General features: G+C 37.9%; 2 protein-coding genes across 2 annotated transcripts; one reads left to right on the top strand and one right to left on the bottom strand.

Moving 5' to 3' along the window:
* The first annotated feature begins 4,380 nt into the window (after window positions 1-4,380).
* On the top strand, window positions 4,381-13,558 carry LOC143855000 (uncharacterized). Its single transcript, XM_077365158.1, has 4 exons — window positions 4,381-4,465; window positions 9,867-10,213; window positions 10,332-10,499; window positions 10,994-13,558. The coding sequence occupies exons 2-4, from the start codon at window positions 9,870-9,872 to the stop codon at window positions 12,639-12,641; spliced, it is 2,160 nt and encodes a 719-aa protein (XP_077221273.1). The 5' UTR covers window positions 4,381-4,465; window positions 9,867-9,869; the 3' UTR covers window positions 12,642-13,558.
* A 126-nt stretch (window positions 13,559-13,684) lies between these two features.
* On the bottom strand, window positions 13,685-17,893 carry LOC143854278 (uncharacterized). The gene has a single exon (XM_077364154.1). The coding sequence runs from the start codon at window positions 17,593-17,595 to the stop codon at window positions 15,343-15,345; it is 2,253 nt and encodes a 750-aa protein (XP_077220269.1). The 5' UTR covers window positions 17,596-17,893; the 3' UTR covers window positions 13,685-15,342.
* Between the last annotated feature and the right edge of the window lie 424 nt (window positions 17,894-18,317).

Here is an 18,317-nt window from a genome sequence, read left to right as displayed (position 1 = left end):
CTCATGGGTGGTTGGTGATTATGGATTCGTCTTTTGAAGAGTTTTTACTGCTTCTAGAGCCTATATCCATGCAAACAATCAACATACCATTACCTCCACCACCACCACCACCACCGGAAAACGCTGTCGACGAATTCGATTGCTTTCTTCCCTTGCCCCCAACTGATCCAAACTACTTGATCTTTTTTATTAACACCATTAGTAGTCCATTCTTTCAATTTTATCAGGCATGTGACAATACATTCCCTTTTATAGACCATAAGGGTGTCTGTTGGGAAGAGCCACCACTAATGGTGGGTTATAACTGTTGAGGAAAAGCCTCCATTAAAGCCATTAACGTTTCCCTCAACAGTGATATTTGAAACGTTTATGCAATTAAAGGGGTGTGTCTATATTAAAACATGGGGGTAAAATGAAAACCGTTTTGGGCATTAAAAGGAACCTTTTTATTTAAACCCGGCCCCGGCCCGGCGAGGTGAGGCGCGCGCATGTGTGTTTTTTACACATGGGCTTGTGCTCTTCTAAAAGCCCAAGACCCAACAAATTCTAAAGCCTCTTTAAGGCTCAAGCCTTTCTTCAACTCTCCATCTTATATGGATGAGAAAATTTCTCTCAAGCTCCTATGTGGGACTATTTATTTTGCCTTAGAGAGCACAACATTCACACACACATCAAGGTCTTGGGTTCAAGTCCCCATCCGTGCAATTGATTCTAGTTTTCAAAGAAAGAGGGGGAGAACTTTAATTTGAATCTTCCCTCCAAATTTTAAACACAAAACAAAAGCATCTTTGACTTTTCTATTTAAAATATTTGAAATTGTCCAACACTAGCTTAAAAATGTAAGGCATTTAATAGGTAAAAGAAAATTCCCATCTATAAGGTTTTTATAACCTTGGAGCAAGCCAAGTTTTATGATTATATATAGTAATATGCATTCCTTTAATTCTACTATTTACTATGGAATTTAATTTCTTGTCTTTGTTGTGGTTGAAGGTTGGAAGCGACAAGGAGCGAGATAGCATTGTGCAAGGAAATGCAGATAGTAAGGAGACCAAGCAAGGAACCTCCTCCTCCTCCACCCCCAGAAACGATGAGGAGAAGATGGATGTGAAAGAGAGAAATTGGTCAAAGCCTCAAGATGGCATCATAGAGTTGATCAGATCAAATTAATTTCTAAGTAGAGATCACATCCATTCAATGAGGTATCTAAGAGTTGGAGATTGATCGAGCCTCTAGTACATTTATCTAGGAGACCACTGCTCTTGTTCAATCACAAAAGAGATGGTCTGTGCAAGTTCTTCGATCCGAAATATAACAAGATTTATGACTATGCCATCCCCCACCTATGTCATTTCCCTAGTGTGTATCGCAGTGATTTCACCGACAGTTTCTTGTTCTACTCTATGGAACGGAGTCCTGTACACTAGATTTTCACCGCTCCAAGAGTTATGGCAATAGCATCTGGATTTACAACCAGAGTGGTTGATTATACTGCTGGAAAGTTAAGTTGGAATAGAACTAAGGTAATCGTTCAAGTAAAATTTATGTGCTGGATTTTTTGTTGGTAAGTTTATGTTCACGCATTTTTGGAGACGTCCCAAGCTAAAATTGGGTGAAAACAGTGGGATGTGAGCTATATTTATTATTTCTTTCTTTCTTTTGAATAAATAGTCATCTTTCATTTTAGTATCATGTACTACTCATTGCATTTGGCCTTTTGTTTTCTTCCACTTTTCGGAAGTAATATTCAATTGGAGCTCTTGGTTCTCATTCGATTTTTGCTTTTCCTCCACATACCCAATTCTATTCATCATATCATTCCATAATGAGCAGAACAAATATGGTACAAAGAATACCTTCAAATAGACAGAGAACTGGCTTAAAATTTCACTCTATTTTCGCTTGTTTTCAGATCATCTACTTAAAAAACTGCAAAGGTGTTAGAACGTTTCCTGTTTTAGTGGCCTTGCATAGGCCTAGAATTAAAATTAGCAGCATGCTAAGCTATTGTTAAAATGAAATGTAGAAGGGATTGAACTTGTAGCTCAATGGTCGAGGCTTTGTTCCTCAACCTTGAGGTGACAGGTTCGATCCGAGCTTACCTACAAAAAAAACCATGAAATGCAGAAAGCAATAACTTGTTCTGAGCAAGGTGTACTGGAAACCTCCTAGCATGGGCTGTATATAGTGTCCTTTTGGTCCCTCTTCCTGCACGACGTTTTCACTCCATCATGACTTGGTAGAGTCAAGATCTGGTGTTAGATATCAACAATTTTGCCTAAAAATCCACTAGATCTAGTGTTTTCTCTAATACCAAATAGAGAAATTAGAATAGAAAGTAGAAAATGAAGGAAACTGTGCTTGTCTAACCAACGTGTCTGACGTACACTTGCCAAGTACAAAATAAAAGAAAGAGAGAAAATACCTTCAAAGACTACAACAAGATAGTCAAGATATACAAAATTTGGCCCTAGAGTCCAATCCCTCACAATAGTCTCCTAGAGAGGCAGTTGGGCTGTTTTTCACTCATATGATATTCCAAGTATTAGAGTGTATTCTATAATTCTAAGGGGTTAATAAACCCATATATCTGCAAAAGCCCAAAACTAGCCGTTTGGGAGCCCCCCCCAACGGCTCTCCAGCGCCTAGTTTTCACTATCCGTTAGCTTTTTAATTTTGGGACAGTACATGGATTCCAGATTTGCACAGTTATCTTGTAAAAGTCATATCTTCCTCGTTTCTTTTCCAATTTTGATGATCTTGTGCCCTATGAAAACCTAATGGAGTCTAATATCTCTTAAAAATAGTTTATAAATCATTTAAAAATATCATAAATCCATTACCCCGAAGGTAATGCCTTTTAGAGCCCTCTTTGGCACTTGGGCTGAGGTTCACTTGATTTTCTTTGATTATTTAAGTTACTTAAGGTCTTTTTAAAACCTCTTTGGTGCCTCTAATGAAGTCTAAGGTGGGATTGGACTTCTACATTATAATTCACTCAAAGACTTGATTTGATCTTTGATAAGCTCTTCTTCTTTACTTCAAGGCTTCATCCTCTTCTTGGTTCTTTACTTCTTTGGCTTCACTTTAGTTTTCAATAATGCTCATGCCTTTAGACCCACTTCCTTGACTTTGGTACTTTTCTAGAAATTAAACACTTAAACAAAGAAACCAATTAGTACGTATAATCAATCATCAAAACAAGATAGAAGATTGCCAAGGGTTGAAACATTGGGCTTACAGTAGTTTTAGTATATACTAACATGTCAAAATTGAAAAATCTCATTCAAATGAATCGAATTGAACAGAGTCTCCTCCTCCTCCTCTTTCATTGAAACCTAAAACCCTTAAACCCATTCGTCAGCCACCATCTCCATTCACAGTCTCCATTTATCGCGAATGCACTCCTTCATCTCCATTTTTCCTTATTTTGACTGTCATCGCCAAGTCACTGCTTAAAACACACTGTAAATTCCAACTTTGTACACAATTTTAACTGAAAAAAATATATAAAACCTGAGACTCTTGGACGAATACTTTGATTTTTAATGAGGACTATAACAGATACTAAAGTAAGATCGACGGATCCAACAGAGTAGGACCCAATAAAATTAGTATTCAAATGCATCATGACAAAGACCTAGGTGGATCCAATCCGAATTGGGTCCCCTTTTACGAACCTATCAACAATGTCAGCCAACATGTTTCTATTATATATATATAAAAAAAGTACCAAATGTAATGAATCAAAGTATTTGGTAGTGTAACCCGTACAGGTGTGGCTCTCTGGCTTAAAGTTATGCTCCCAGAGACGACGAGAGTTCGAATCCCCCTTGGCTTACCCGATGCGCGCGGTTTACGGGTGATTGCACGCATCTAGTGGGAAATAGTCCCACTCTACAAAGTGGGGGTGGGGACACCCAACGTCATCAAAAACAAAAAAAAAAGTATTTGGTGGTGTGCCTTTGAAATATTCCTACTTGTAAAGTTCTCATATTTTGTTTGTAACAGAAAAGCCATACCAAAACACATTCTGAGTGATTAAACCATTGATCGTTGGTGAATCGTACCTTAAAGTGAGGATTGCCCTTTAGTCCTTACCCAATGAGAGGGCATTCGGAAGAAAGGCCCTTCTCCTTCCTCATTTTTACAATACAGGCTACCATGTTTTGATAATGAGACGAACATGTTTTGATAATGAGATGAACTCACCTTGTCTTTTGTTTTTAATGACTGTTCAGGGCTCTTGGGAATTGTAATAGCTTTTGACATATGTTTAATTAATAAAAGTTGAGTTAGTCTCATTATAAAAAATTGGTAGTGCAAATATCAGCAACCTATATATATAGACGAAATAGAAAGCGAGTAGATTCGAACAACATAACATCTCCCAACTTCCCTAGTCTGCTTTCTGCTCCCATTCCCTCTCTCATCAGTTTCGCACATGCGATCAAAACCCTAACTGGTATGATTTTTATCTGTCTCTCTTCTAGATTTATCTCCATAGTTAATAAGAGTCATGAGGGTTTTTTTTCTCTTTGTTTATTTGATTTGTTTCTTACAAAGATTAAAAGGAAATGCTATTAGGTTTATGGGTTTTCATTCTCTCAAATGCTCCATCAAAACCCTTTCACAGATTTTATTTCTCTTGAATGCTCCATCAAAACTTTTACCCTTTTGAATGTATGAGACAATGGAGGATGAATTTCTCATATTATAGAGGAAAAGTAGCTGTTTGGGAAAACAGTTCCCTAGAAAATATGTATCCACTGGCTTCTACAAGTTGATACAAAAGATGGATCATTAAGCTTCAAATTTCCCCATTTTTTTGTATTTATCTATTGCTAGAATTTTTAAGCCACAATTAGATAGAAAAATTGGAGCATTAAGGTCCTGTTTGGATTGCAGGAAAAAAAAATCTGATAGAAAAAAGTTATTGGGAATTTTTTTGTTTCCACAATTTATAGGGAAATGATATGATTATGGTAAATTTAAGAGGGATGCCATCATAAATAGAAGTACCCTCTAAATAAAAATTGAATAGGGTTAGTTCTGATTTTATTTTTCTAGTGTGAAAACAAGTAGGAAATTTTATAAATATTTTTTTCTTTCCAAACTTTTCCACAAAATTCTTGCAATCATGCCCTAAGCTTCAAAATTTCCCCATTTTTTCGTATTTATCTAGTGCTCTGTTTAGGCGCTCTAATAGTTATCTCCCTCCCTTTCTATCTCATCAACTACGTATTTTGCACAACCTAGAAGAGAACGTTGTAAGCGGGTGAAATTTCCAATTGAATGATGGGTATTCATGGTAGCATAGAAATTTGGTATCTTGGTTGTTGGGTTCCAATCAGCTTGTAAAAGAAACAGTTGAAAGTTTCAGTAAACGTCCAAAAATTGAAGTTCCATGTAAGGTTTCTATTAGTCGCAGAAAAATGACATAAAACTGATTTTTGGTCCATTTTTGTTCATGGAGCTTCAAAGGAACAATTGAAGGTTTTGCCAAGTAGCACAAAAATATCTTATGAACTGATCTTTGATTTATGGGTTTTCCCTCTTTTGGGTATCAGTTTTTATTTCCATTTTTCCTAAAACTGATTTCCGAATGGGTGATTTTAGGGAGACCTTGGTGTTTTACTTAAACACTTCGCAATTGATGAGTAAGATAATTGTTGTCTTTTAGTAATTTTCTTTTGTTTTTTTCCTTCACCATCTTAGTCAAGGCTTTTTTGGTTTTTCCTTAAATAAAATTTTGTTACCATTAAAAATAAAATAAAAAATAAAAAGATAAATGATATCGACACAACTTGTGGAGATGCATGTTAATGAACTAAGATACTTAGTTAATTTAATTTGTAATTAACTGATGATCGTCAACAGGTTGGTCTGCTACTTGCAAGCGTAAGGTTGATCACGTGTACGTGATAAACCGGCCTGATTCCTAAGGAGATTAGGGTGAATGGATAATATGCCAAGGTGGTGTATCTGAGTTGAGTCACCATCTTGATGCTTAAGGCTATGAGGCCCTCAGAGATTTAGAGGCCTTTTCTGAGGGATTCGGATGTGTATGGACTCTGGATAGATTTTCTTAGATTTTTTTAACTCATGTTCATTGTGAAGGAAATGCCAAGGCCGATGTTCTAGCAACTCATGGTGTATTTTGCATGGATATAATGGTGTGACCTGGGATACCCGTAATATGGGTTTCCCCTTTTAGTGGGTTACTTACGTGTTTTGTCATTTTCTTATTAAATTATCTTTTCGAAAAAAAACAAAAGGCCCAATTCACAACCACTTTCCCAAAAGTATCCTGCATTATCCGACTGCATCTGAACAATGACAAGATGAAATTCCGCAACATTGAAGCAACGAGGTAATGCATAAGGAGGTGGTCCAAAGTTTCCTCATGTGCTCTACACTTGATACATCTATTGTAGATCCTCCACCTACGTAGAATCAAGAGATTCCTAGTCAGTATCCAACAAAAAGCAATTACCCTAGGGTGCTCAGGTGATGGATCATACAAGAGATAAGGGTGTTATCAACATATTGCAAGTGGATGACTTCCAACACTGATCGGTCAACACTAAGCCACTTTGGTAACCCCCTAGTGTTGCCCATTCTTTACCAATCTATTAAGTGCTCTACCACCTCAATAAATCAAAAGAGGAATAAGTCTCAGCCCTCTTAAGATTTTTGAATAGCCCTTTTGGGGTGTCGGTTACAATAACATAAAACCACCCAAGCTTCATCCTTTGTGTCATTTATGCTCAAACCCACCTTCCTCAACACATAGTTGAAAAGGTCCAATCAAACCTATCATAAGTTTTCTCCTCCTCAATCTTGAAGCATTCTCTTCTGGCTGTGTGGTGATGTATGCATTCATGGGCAATGAGCACACTATCAAATATCTTCACCATGGACTAAGGTTCCTTGAGGTTGTGAGATAATATGATCACTCAGTCTCCCCAACCTTACCTCCAACACTTATGATATGATTTTTGTATAGCGTTCGACTAGGCTGATTGTTTGAGGCTTCTATCCCCTATGTGTCGTCCTTTTCTAGTACAAATGTTATAAAACCGGCATTGATCCTCTTTTTGGTCGAGCACTCTCCTAAAACTTTTTAAAGAATGCCATTAATCTTCATTCATAGTTCTCCATTAAACATGAAAGAACGCCATGTAAAAGCCCTTAGTGTGTGAATCTCTATGCCCCATGATCCCAAATATTGCTTCCTTTTTTTTTGAAATGGTCTAAATATTGCCTCCTTAATCTCTTTCTTTGGAAACTCTTTCCTAAATTACTTTAGTTTGGGGTTATACAATATTCTTAGTCTCCTCAAATGCAACTGAAATAGTTGTTGATTTGGTCCTTTCTCTGAAGAAATAATATGATAGTAATTGAATTGCTCCTTTATCTGAAGAAATCATAAGATAGAGTAGAACATGACACATGGCTTTCTTTTCAATTTGTAGTTAAGTTTGAATCTCTATGCAACTTACCAAGAGGGAAAAGGCTTTTGTACTCTCACTATAACTTTCTCTTTGATCTTTGCAAGAAAAGGATATGTGGTTTTGCCGTGTTTGCAAAGATGAGATAGAATCACGCCTGTTCTTCTTCTCTTAAAAACTGCTTTCTTTGGCCCACATTTGTGTTCATTCTTTATTTTCCTCCTCTGAGACCCTCCCATAACCATGATTTTAAACTTCGGCCGACACGTATCAACTTCCATGGGATCCAAAGTTTGAACTGAAGTCCAAAGTCCATAACGAATTCTGAAGTTTCATTCCTTGGTATGCACTCACTTCATCAAAACCCCCCATGTATCCAAGAAATATTAATCCTCATTCCATTATGATGAGCAAGTGAAAAGTAAAATTTCATCGTTCAAAACATGTGAAATTTCAATGTTTAGAATGAACCTTTGTGTTCTAGAGGTGTGTGATGGTGCATGCCACGTGTCTGATCTTGTTAAACTATTATGGATGATTGTTTTACTTATGTGATAATTTCTCGAAAGCAACATGAAACGACCAACATGCCTTCGTATCCATCCCCACCGAAACTAAATGTTTCGGATTAAGGTTGAAATGCATATATTTTGGCAACTTTCTGGTCATATCAACTGAAATGCTGCCACTGTCGTATGTACAAAACTTCGAGCCACATGTCAAAATTTTGACCAGAGCATATTGAGAAACTTGGCTTTTCACATTTTTGCTTGGCAAGTGCCTTTTTTTTTTTGAATGGCAAATAGAATTCAATAGAAAAACCAGAGACCGAGAGAACAGATTGCAACCAAGATATGATAGAAATAAGACAGAATTCATTGGCAAGTGCTTATTATATGATGAATTTTTTCCATGTTTCTTCGATTATGGTGCAATTGCATCAACTTGCCTTTGCGTATGGATTAGTACTTGATTTTTTTTATCACGAATATATGATTTGAAAATTGGGAAAATATATCTTCGAATATAAGCTAATCATATTTGCATGTTAACTTCTAATTCGAATATAAGCTAATCTTATTTGCATGTTAACTTCTAATTCGAATATAAGCTAATCATATTTGCATGTTAACTTCTAATTTTACTATACGTGAATTCTTGCCCTATAAACCAATTGACGAATTCAGGTTTTTTTATACTAAAATTTAATTACATTTGTTTTTGTTAAAAACTCTTTTAAAATCGGAAAAATTATATTTGTGAAAAAAAAAACTTATCATATGTATGTTAGCTTCTAATTTTTATAATTGAATTATTCTTGCCCGATTATTGATTAACGGAATTGAATTTTTTTTATTTTGAAAATTAATTTTTTTACTTATTTTTATTAAAACAATCCTTAAAATTTTTATCACTATATTTTACACCTTCATTATGTTGTACACCTTCATTATATTGTACTTTATTTACGAAAGTGACTTTTTTTTAATAATTTGTGTTTATTTGAAGCATATGCATATGTGGCTGTTTACATTTCCAGTTAGAATGAACCTTAGTGTTCCAGACCTATGTGAAAACACATGTCTTTAGATGTTTTATCTTTTTAAACCATTATGGATAATTGCATTGCTTATGTGAGGATTTCCAACTGTGTATTTGTGCTTATTCTAACATTTTTTGGAGTTTAATCTTAAATTTCCATCATTTGCAACCATTTTTATAAACTTATGTGATCATTTCCATGGAGACCGACATGCATATTGAAACCAAAATTTAAAACCTTGATTATTTCTGAGTGTGTATTTGTGCTTATTGTAGAATTTCTTAAGTTTCCACTGTCTCCATGAATTAATTCCATGATTTTTACAAGATTTTCATGGATTTCCATAAATTTCTACGTACTATTTCCACTTCTGTGAGGACTGAAGTCCAAACCGAAACTGAAGTTTGATTTCTTACCTCTAATGCTATATACCAAGACTCCCCTCTCCTTTGGTGTGGATTTTCAAGTTCCAACTGGAAAAAGGAGGGTAGTACAGTTTCCATGGCAAATGGTACATTGTTTTTGCGTTCCTCTTTTTTGTTTTCTCTTTTTTCAACTATTCTAGAGGACGGTAGTGTAGTTTCCACTGCATATGCTAAATCCCTTCAGGAAATATTAGACTTGAAAACCAAGCTAAATCACATCACTGATTAATTAATGTGGTCTGGTATAAAAGCTGAGCCGAACTTTTGATTCAAGTTTTAATACAGAAAACTGATAAAATTAAGATGAGATAGGAGAGTAGAGGTTTTATGGAAGAAATACTGAAAAAAAGAAAAGAAAGTTCTACTCTTACAAATCTTAGTATACACTTTGCACCATCACTATGGAAATATAACCATGCTTTAATTTCTTTGACTTATCCACAGACAATGTCTGCAAATACGGTGCCACTACTTTGTGCCTTTGGGGGTGACTTTGTCTGCGATGCTGGCAAGGTTTATTACAAAGGAGGCAAGACTCGTCTTACTTTTGTTCATCGTAATGCCCGTTATATTGATATTTTGTCCAAAGTGTATGAAATTTGCATGTCACTGCCCAACATCATCAGCCTCAAGTACAAGTATCCAAACCTACAATTGGATTCACCCTTCGTGTCTATTGAGAATGACGGCGATGTACGTAATATGATGCAAATATTTCCCCAAGGATCCAATCCAGTTGAGCTCTGTGTTTCTGCTGCCCAAAGCCTCTCAATCCCCACTGCAACTTTGAGGTACTAAATTGGACATTTGTTGTGTGTTTCTGCACTCCTAAATTATTTAATTTACATATGATCCCCATGTGCATTTGTTATGTGTATTTATATTTGTTTGTTGTCCTTGGTAATTCAGGCGAGGTTCTGATAATGGAACCATTCAAGAGACAGCAAGGGATTTAGATGGGGGAAATCAAACCACTACACCTGATTTAGATGGGAGGAATCAAGCTTCTACAACTTTCCAATTGATAGCTCATGCAGACAACATTCCAATTGCATCAATCCCCATTACAACTACTAGGTATTGAATCAGGATTACATATCTTTATGCATTCTATGTGTAGTTTACTTATGACTTCTCTTCTTCCCATCTTATATCCAAGGTTTTAAATGTCGGTTTCGGCCACCACCAAAACTGAATATTTCGGTTTTGGTAGAAATTTCGGCCAAAATCATGTAAAAATTTGACAGAAATTTTGTTTTTTTTTTTAATTCCACTGAAATGTATAAAATTTCTGTAGTAATTTTCTATATGAGGGTGAAAAACGAAATTTAGGGGAAATCATGTGAAATTCTGATTCAATGTAAAACTGAAATATTTCGGCCTAAATTTCGGATTTCGGCTGAAATTTAAAACTATGCTTATATCTTCATTCTGCAGTTATCCTAGGTGCTGAATCAGAATTACTAATATTTTTTTGGTAGGTTAGAAACTTAGAATCACATCTTTATGCACCTCTATGTGTAGTTTACATATGACTTCTCTTCTTTTCATCTTATGTCTTCATTCTGCAGTAATCCAAGACACAATGCTGATAATGGAACCGTTCAAGCAGCGCCGACAGATTTACGTAAGGGGAACCAAACATCTGCAGATTTTACTTTAGAAGTAGGGCAAGAGTTTGCAGATGCAGCTACCTTTCGAAACGCACTGAGGGAGTATGCTCTGCGTTCCTCTTTCGAATACAAGCCAATCCGGACAGGCCGTTGTCGTTTTGCAGCCGCATGTGTTGATGATGAGTGTTCATGGCGCATATACGCATCCGAGGTTCGTGGAAAGTCTACCTTCAAAATAAAAACGTTTAACTCAAACCATACTTGTAAACATGACAGGATTTCTAGCACTATCAACCCTTCCGGACATCGACAAGCTAGTGGAAAATGGGTTGCTGATTTCATCATGGCTCGAAGAGAAAAACATTCTATGGATTATACGCTTAGAGAAATTACTGGACTCATTAAACGCGAATTTGGGATCACACTAAGTGGTCATAAAGCTCGCCGGGCTAGAGAGTTGGTATTGGAAGCAATACGTCATGAAGAAACTATTGACGCTCTTCGAGCCTATTGTAAAGAAATAGAGAAAACAAATCCCGGAAGTGTCGCAAGGTTTTGCAAGTTAAGTGACTCCTTTGGACTGTTTGTTGCATATGATGCTCCGATTCGTGGGTTCGTGCATGGGTGCAGACCACTTGTCTGTTTGAAAGCTTCTCCTAGATGTATGAAACGCCCGTATGTGTTACTTTACGCCTTGGGGGTTGATGCGCAAAATGAATTGTTTCCGGTGGCGTTTGGTGCTGTTGAGGCGGAGAACCGAGAGAGTTGGTTGTGGTTCTGCGAGGGGTTTGCGAGTATTTTGGGAGGAAGAGACAAGAAAATGACGATCTTATCAAACAGAGAGGGAGGCGTTTTAGAAGCAGTCAGTAACTTCTTTCCAGATGCCTATCATGGGTATCTTCACACCTACCTTCTTGACAGGTTGCGATTGTTTGACAAGCATGATGAGTATAACGTGTTGCGGGAAACTTTTGTGAAAGCAGCTCATGTGGGAACTCGTCCCGAATTCTATGATTGGATGTATAAAATCTTTGATCGATGTCAAGAAGGATATGAATGGTTGTTGAATGGGATTAGACCAGAGCATTGGGCGGCATCACAATTTGAAGGAGATAGATATACAATCACATGGGACGTAGAGAAACGAGGCTTAGATGCTTGGGTAGATGATGAGATGCGAGACTTATCAATTGTTCTGATGATGGAGCATATCCGTGCGAAAATGGCGGATTCATTTCTTGAACGGCATCGCCGTAGTTTAAATTGCTCTGGAAGGCTAGCAACTGAATCTCGATTCGATTTGAGTTGTCAAGCATCACTAGAGTATGATGTGCGCCAGTGTAGTCCAACGGTGTTTGAAATTGTTGATGTGGGGGAGTCTCATAGGGTGGACCTTGTGCGCCGATCATGCTCTTGCTTTAGGTGGCAAATTGAAAAGTGGCCTTGCTCTCATGCTATTGCGGCTATCCGTAGTCGTGGAGAAGATGCTCATGACTATTGTGATGACTGTTTCACGCTTGCTAGTTATCGAGCGACTTACTCACAGCTTATTAATCCTGTTTTCAAAGATTATAAAAATGCTGATGTTACTACTACAGTGGTTTGAATTCAGGCGAGGATCAGGAGGTTTCGGCGGTGATCAGTTGGACTTTTGACTTATCATTTATGCAAGCAATCATCAAAATGTCGTCAAGGAGGTATGTTTGATCTAATGATCTTAAATCAGAGTGATGCAAGCAAACTTTGTGGTGTATCACAACTGGAGGATCAGTATGATGTGTGATCAGGACTGTAGATCTGTCCAATGAACCCTTTGTGGATGCGATCAGGACCGTAGATCTGTCCAATGAACATCACAGCGTTGATCAACAAGGAGCGACGTTCAACGGTTCAAGAACCACCTTAGAGAAATGTTTCGAATCAAGGTTCAGGATCTTCCATTCGTCAAGGCGATGTCGAAGCTAGCCTAGTGCGCCACGGCCATGGTTGGGCGGAGGCGGTTGTAAGAATGGTAGCCATATTTTTAGTGATCCAAAAACCATTGGTTTGTCAGTTGTCACCCCCATTTAGAAATGCCATGCCCAACTGATCTGCATTTGGCATTCCTAATCATTGTGATTGTAATGTGTAAACTAAGGGCTCTAAATCTCAATAAGTAGGAGGGATTGAGAACTCCAATGCAGGAGATTTTGGTTCATTGTCAAGCCCAGTAGATAAATGATTAGGATTATCAAACTGTTGGACTCCACCTGTACTTCTAGAACTAGTTTTTTTTCCCTTGGAAAATGTGGTGGTTGAAACAGCCCATTCACTTTCCAGTGAATGAGATTAGTCTAACTGAAAAACTGTTTTTTTATTTCAGTCATTCATGGATAAATGAATGGGCTGATTTTAGGCGAGAGGGAGGTGAAATCGACTCTTTTTTTTAATAATTTAGTTTGGCATCAGATTATTGGATTGTAAAGTTTATTTCGGCCCTTGATTGCAGGAAAAATTATAAAGGGAAATGATATTGTTATAACTTATTTGTGTTTTTTTATTTCTTTCCACAATTTAGAAGAAAATCATATGATTCTTCATAAGAAATTATGGAAAAAAAATCTCTTTCCAAACTTTCCTTGCAATCCAAACAGAGCTTTAAGGTCCCTCTAAATAAATTGGGGTGGTACAATTTACCCTTTTTTCATTTGTAATCAAACAATAGAAACGAACAAGCAATTCTAGAAAAGTTTTTCTTTCCCAAACTGATCCAGAAAATTCTTGCAATCCAAACAGGGCCTTGGGCAGGAGATTTGGACCATGGTGAGGACCACAGCCTCTATATTAGAGATAGGGTTCCGTTTTGGAAAATCAAGAGCCCCTAGAGATCTTCTGTTTTCTGGGCAATCCTTGCTCATTAGCGTGCACTTGTAATCCTTTTTCTCTTAAACAAAATTGGAATGTGAAAGATGTATCCTTTTTCTCTAAAAAAATTGGAAGGTGAGAAATATATCAACATCAAAAGAAACAATCCCAATTCTCGAATCTAATTATAATTGGGGATTAGGATTGCTTCTTCATTAGCCAATCGCCTTCAATCAACAATTGTCCCAATCCATGCTGTGTGTACCATTTCAATTCAATTCCCATAATAACACTCTTGCCTCCGCTTCATTAGCATCACAAATCCCGGCAGGGCCCGAGTAGGATAGGACTGCAATGCCATTAGAATTCCAAAATAGTCCTCCAATACCCACTTGTCCCAGGTTTCCTTTTGAACTTACATCAAAGTTCAATTTAGTCCAACCAGCAGGGGGTGACCATTCCGGCATCCTTCCGCAGCCTCACTCTTTGTCCTTGAAAACCCGGTTGTCCCTTTTCTTCCCATAGATGCCAAATCACTGCAGAAGGAACCAACTGTCACATAACCCAACCGACATCGTAAGAGGGTCCCCATTCCATTCCAACATAATGTTTTTATGGAATTATGGAAAGACCATGCGATGATGCGAATCCAAAAGCTTTGATGATGCTCATCCAAATACCATGAGTGAAGGGGCAATGCACTAGAATATGCTTCAATGTTTTTTCACTTAGCTTGCAGAGAGGGCGCCGGCTAGCAAGTGTATTTTCCTTCTCTTCAAACAATCAAACATATTAATTCTTCTCTTAACCACGGTCCACACAAAGCCCACTACATGCGGAGGAGCCCGCAATTTCCACACCTTTGCACATCAATATTCTTTCCCTGTTCAAGGATGCCAACCCATCTTTTGAAACTATTGGCTCTGTGAATGACCTGTTTCCTAACCAGACTCCAGAGCCATTGTTGGACACTCTTTTTTTAAAAGGTAACTATTTCATTTCAAAAGTATAAATTTACTCATATTAACACACGGGACAAGCTGTCCCTGTCCCTGTGAATGTACAAAAACGATCATAATAGATCTTAAGTAATCCCCGAATCCTCGATGAAGAATATTTCCACACTTGGTCGTCTTACACCGTCCTTTGCCAAAGTGTCCGCCATCGAATTCGTTGTCCGTCTCCTATGCCTTAACAAGGGACCAATTTCTCGGATGAGATCTCTAATCTCTTCGAGCCATTGTTGGACACTTCTTCTCGACTTTTGGTTTTTCCATCATGGACAAAAAAATGACATTTCCATTGATAGACTAGGAGGAAACAATAAATAGGTAGGGATATTCTCCAACAGACCCACAAAAGTGAAACTATCTGAGCACATATTGGAGCAATCTCTTTTCACTTCACTGAGTGCATTCTGTGAAACTTGAACCATGAACCAGACATTTACAAGCTCGATGAGCTCAACTGTAATCATCCACAGTCAAATAAAGAAGTACTATATCAGGCATGTAACCCATGTTTCTCATCTGTGCAGTTAATATCTTCAATGTTTTGCAAATCTCTGCAGTCCTTGGTTGTGTTGAATCATCAGCAAAGAATGCATGCACCTGATTCTTAATCTCAATCCAGCTACACCCTGGTTGTTTTTGCACTCCTCTATCCTTCATCAACATCCTCACTCTTTCTACCTCATTCCATCGGCCGGCTTCAGCATGAATATTTGACAATAACACATAATTCGAAGTCTTATCTGGTTCAAATTCAAAAAGCTTCTCGGCAGCCACCCTTCCAATCTCCACATTCCGATGCATCCGACACGCTCCAAGCAACGCACCCCATGTGCCAGCATTCGCCTCAATTGGCATTCCCATCACTAATCTATAGGCCTCTTCTAGTCTCCCTGCACGGCCGAGCAAGTCAACAATACATGCATAGTGTTCAGCTATAGGTTTAATTGAGTAATCTCTAGTCATGGAGTTAAACAATTTTAATCCCTGGTCAATCATTCCAGCATGACTGCAAGCTGATAATACACCAACAAATGTAACCTCATCAGGAGTCAACCCATCAATCTCCATCTCTTGAAAGAGATGAACTGACTCTTTCCCAAAACCATTTAGCGCATACCCAGCAATTAAAGAATTCCAAGAAATAAGATCAATGTCTTCCATTTCATCGAACACTCGTTTCGCGTTTAAGATCCTTCCACATTTTGCATACATGGTTATCAACGCATTCCCAACAAATAAATCATTAACATAACCACTTTTCAGAATAAGATGGTGCAATTGTTTTCCAATTCGCAGAGCTGCAAGGTTAGAACAAGCACTGAGACCACAAGCAAATGTCGATCGGTCAGGTTTCTCACCTTGCCTCTTCATAAATACAAAATACCTAAGAGCATCGATATACGCCCCATTCTGAGAGTAACCCGAAACAAGAGAATTCCAAGAAACTGTATTCTTCTCTCCCATCTCCTCGAAAATTCTTAGGGCTTTATGCATGTCTCCTTCCTGAGCATAAGCAGCAATCACAGTATTCCACGAAACAACATCCTTCTTTGGCATTCGTTTGAACAATTGCATTGCTTCATTCATTCTTCCACTCTGCGCATAGCCAGCAATCATGGTATTCCAACACACAACATCTCGGCAACTGATTTTGTCAAAAATTTGATGAGCATCCTCCATCCTCATACTCTGAATATACCCCGACATCATTGCAGTTTGTGCGGCAACATTTTTATAAGGCATCCTATCAAGTAACTCCCTCGCTGCATCAAGATTCCGAATACGAACAAACCCATTAATCATCGTCGTCCAAGAGACAGAATTTCTCTCTGGCATTTCCTCAAAAAGTCGATAACCCTCTTCTATTAGGCCATTCTGCACATAACCCGTGATCATTGCATTCCAAGAAACCACATTTTTCTGTGGCATTCGATCAAAGAGTCCCCGTGCCTCAACAATCATACCATTCCGTGCATATGCACTTAACATCGTCACCCAAGAAACAACATTAGGCTGTGGAATTCTGTGGAAAAACTCATCTGCCATATCTATATCACCAATCTGAGCAAACCCATCAACCATTAAATTCCACGAAATCAAATCTCTCTCAGGCATTCCCTCGAAAAATTTCAAACCCAAAACCATCTCTTCACTTTGGGTGTATCCCGCAAGCATTGAATTCCACGATACAATGTCCCGTATCGGCATCTCACTAAACAACTTATGTGCATCTTCAAACCTTCTATTCTTCGCATAACCCGCAATCATTGCATTCCAACAAACCGGGTTTTTCTTCTCTGGCAACTGATCAAACAGACGTCTCGCCTTTTCGAGCTCTCTATTTCGGGTATAACAAGTTATCATCAGACTCCATGAGAAGAGGTCTCTCTGAGGCATTTTATCAAACAGTTGAGCTGCTTCATACACACGGTCATTGTGAGAGTAACCTGCAATCATTGTGTTCCAAGAAACCAAGTTCTTGATTGGCATTTGATCAAATAGACGTCTCGCATCGTTAACTCTCCCGTTTTTGGCATAAGCCGATATCATGGAATTCCATGTTACTGTGTTTCGATTTGCCACGTTTTCGAAAATTTTGATCGCTTCTTCAATTCTACCACATTTGCCCAAATGGGTTATCTTCAAATTCTGATTGAAAACAAAGCTTCCAGTTTCGCTGATGGATTTCAGTATTGGTCTCATGGTTTGGAGTGGGTCTTGGTCGTTTAGAAATTTGAATTTGGGGCGGGGTAACGGTAAAGGTCATTTTGGTCAATATAACAGAACATTCTGTCTGTCGGAGACTAGGAGCGTCTGTTTGGGTTTAGTTTTAGAAGCAAAAAATTGGGGAAAAAGAAGTTGAGATAGGGGCAATTTGGTCGGTAGATAAAATAGAATCTATATGAGTTACTCTAGGGTTATTTCAATCATCATATGAAAATAAAATGTGTGCGCAGTGCGCCCATGATAATTGCGTCGTTGTGCCTGGGCTATGAGGGCTCGCTACCACATAGATAGTTCAATGTGCTCATCAACGCCCGGCCCGAAGATCAAACTATTAGAAATAAATCCATTGGAATATAGGAAATCGGAAAAGAAAGGTTCCTCAATGGTCATATAAATTGACCGATGATTTGGAAGCTAATGTAATCATAAAAAGCTAATTTGTCAGGAATTTTAGAGATATGCCAAGTGTAGGGGACATTAGTTCTCTCTCCTACTATGCCACTTACCTAGCCACACATTATCCCTTTTAAATGATAAAGTTACCTTCTATCTTACTAAAATGAGAAAAATATATTTAGTTAGATACACATGGCAATGTTAGACTGTATTGGATGGCAAATTAGCCATAGATGGAAGGTCTATATAACCCTATGGCTAGGGGTGCAACTTGGTTAGGGTCAGTTTGAGGTTTTGCTAAA

Source organism: Tasmannia lanceolata, unplaced genomic scaffold (genome assembly GCF_043159265.1).
Source record: "Tasmannia lanceolata isolate RefF3 unplaced genomic scaffold, GAP_Taslan_0.1 ptg000020l, whole genome shotgun sequence".
Lineage (NCBI taxonomy): Eukaryota > Viridiplantae > Streptophyta > Magnoliopsida > Canellales > Winteraceae > Tasmannia > Tasmannia lanceolata.
This window is presented reverse-complemented; position numbering and strand designations above follow the sequence as displayed.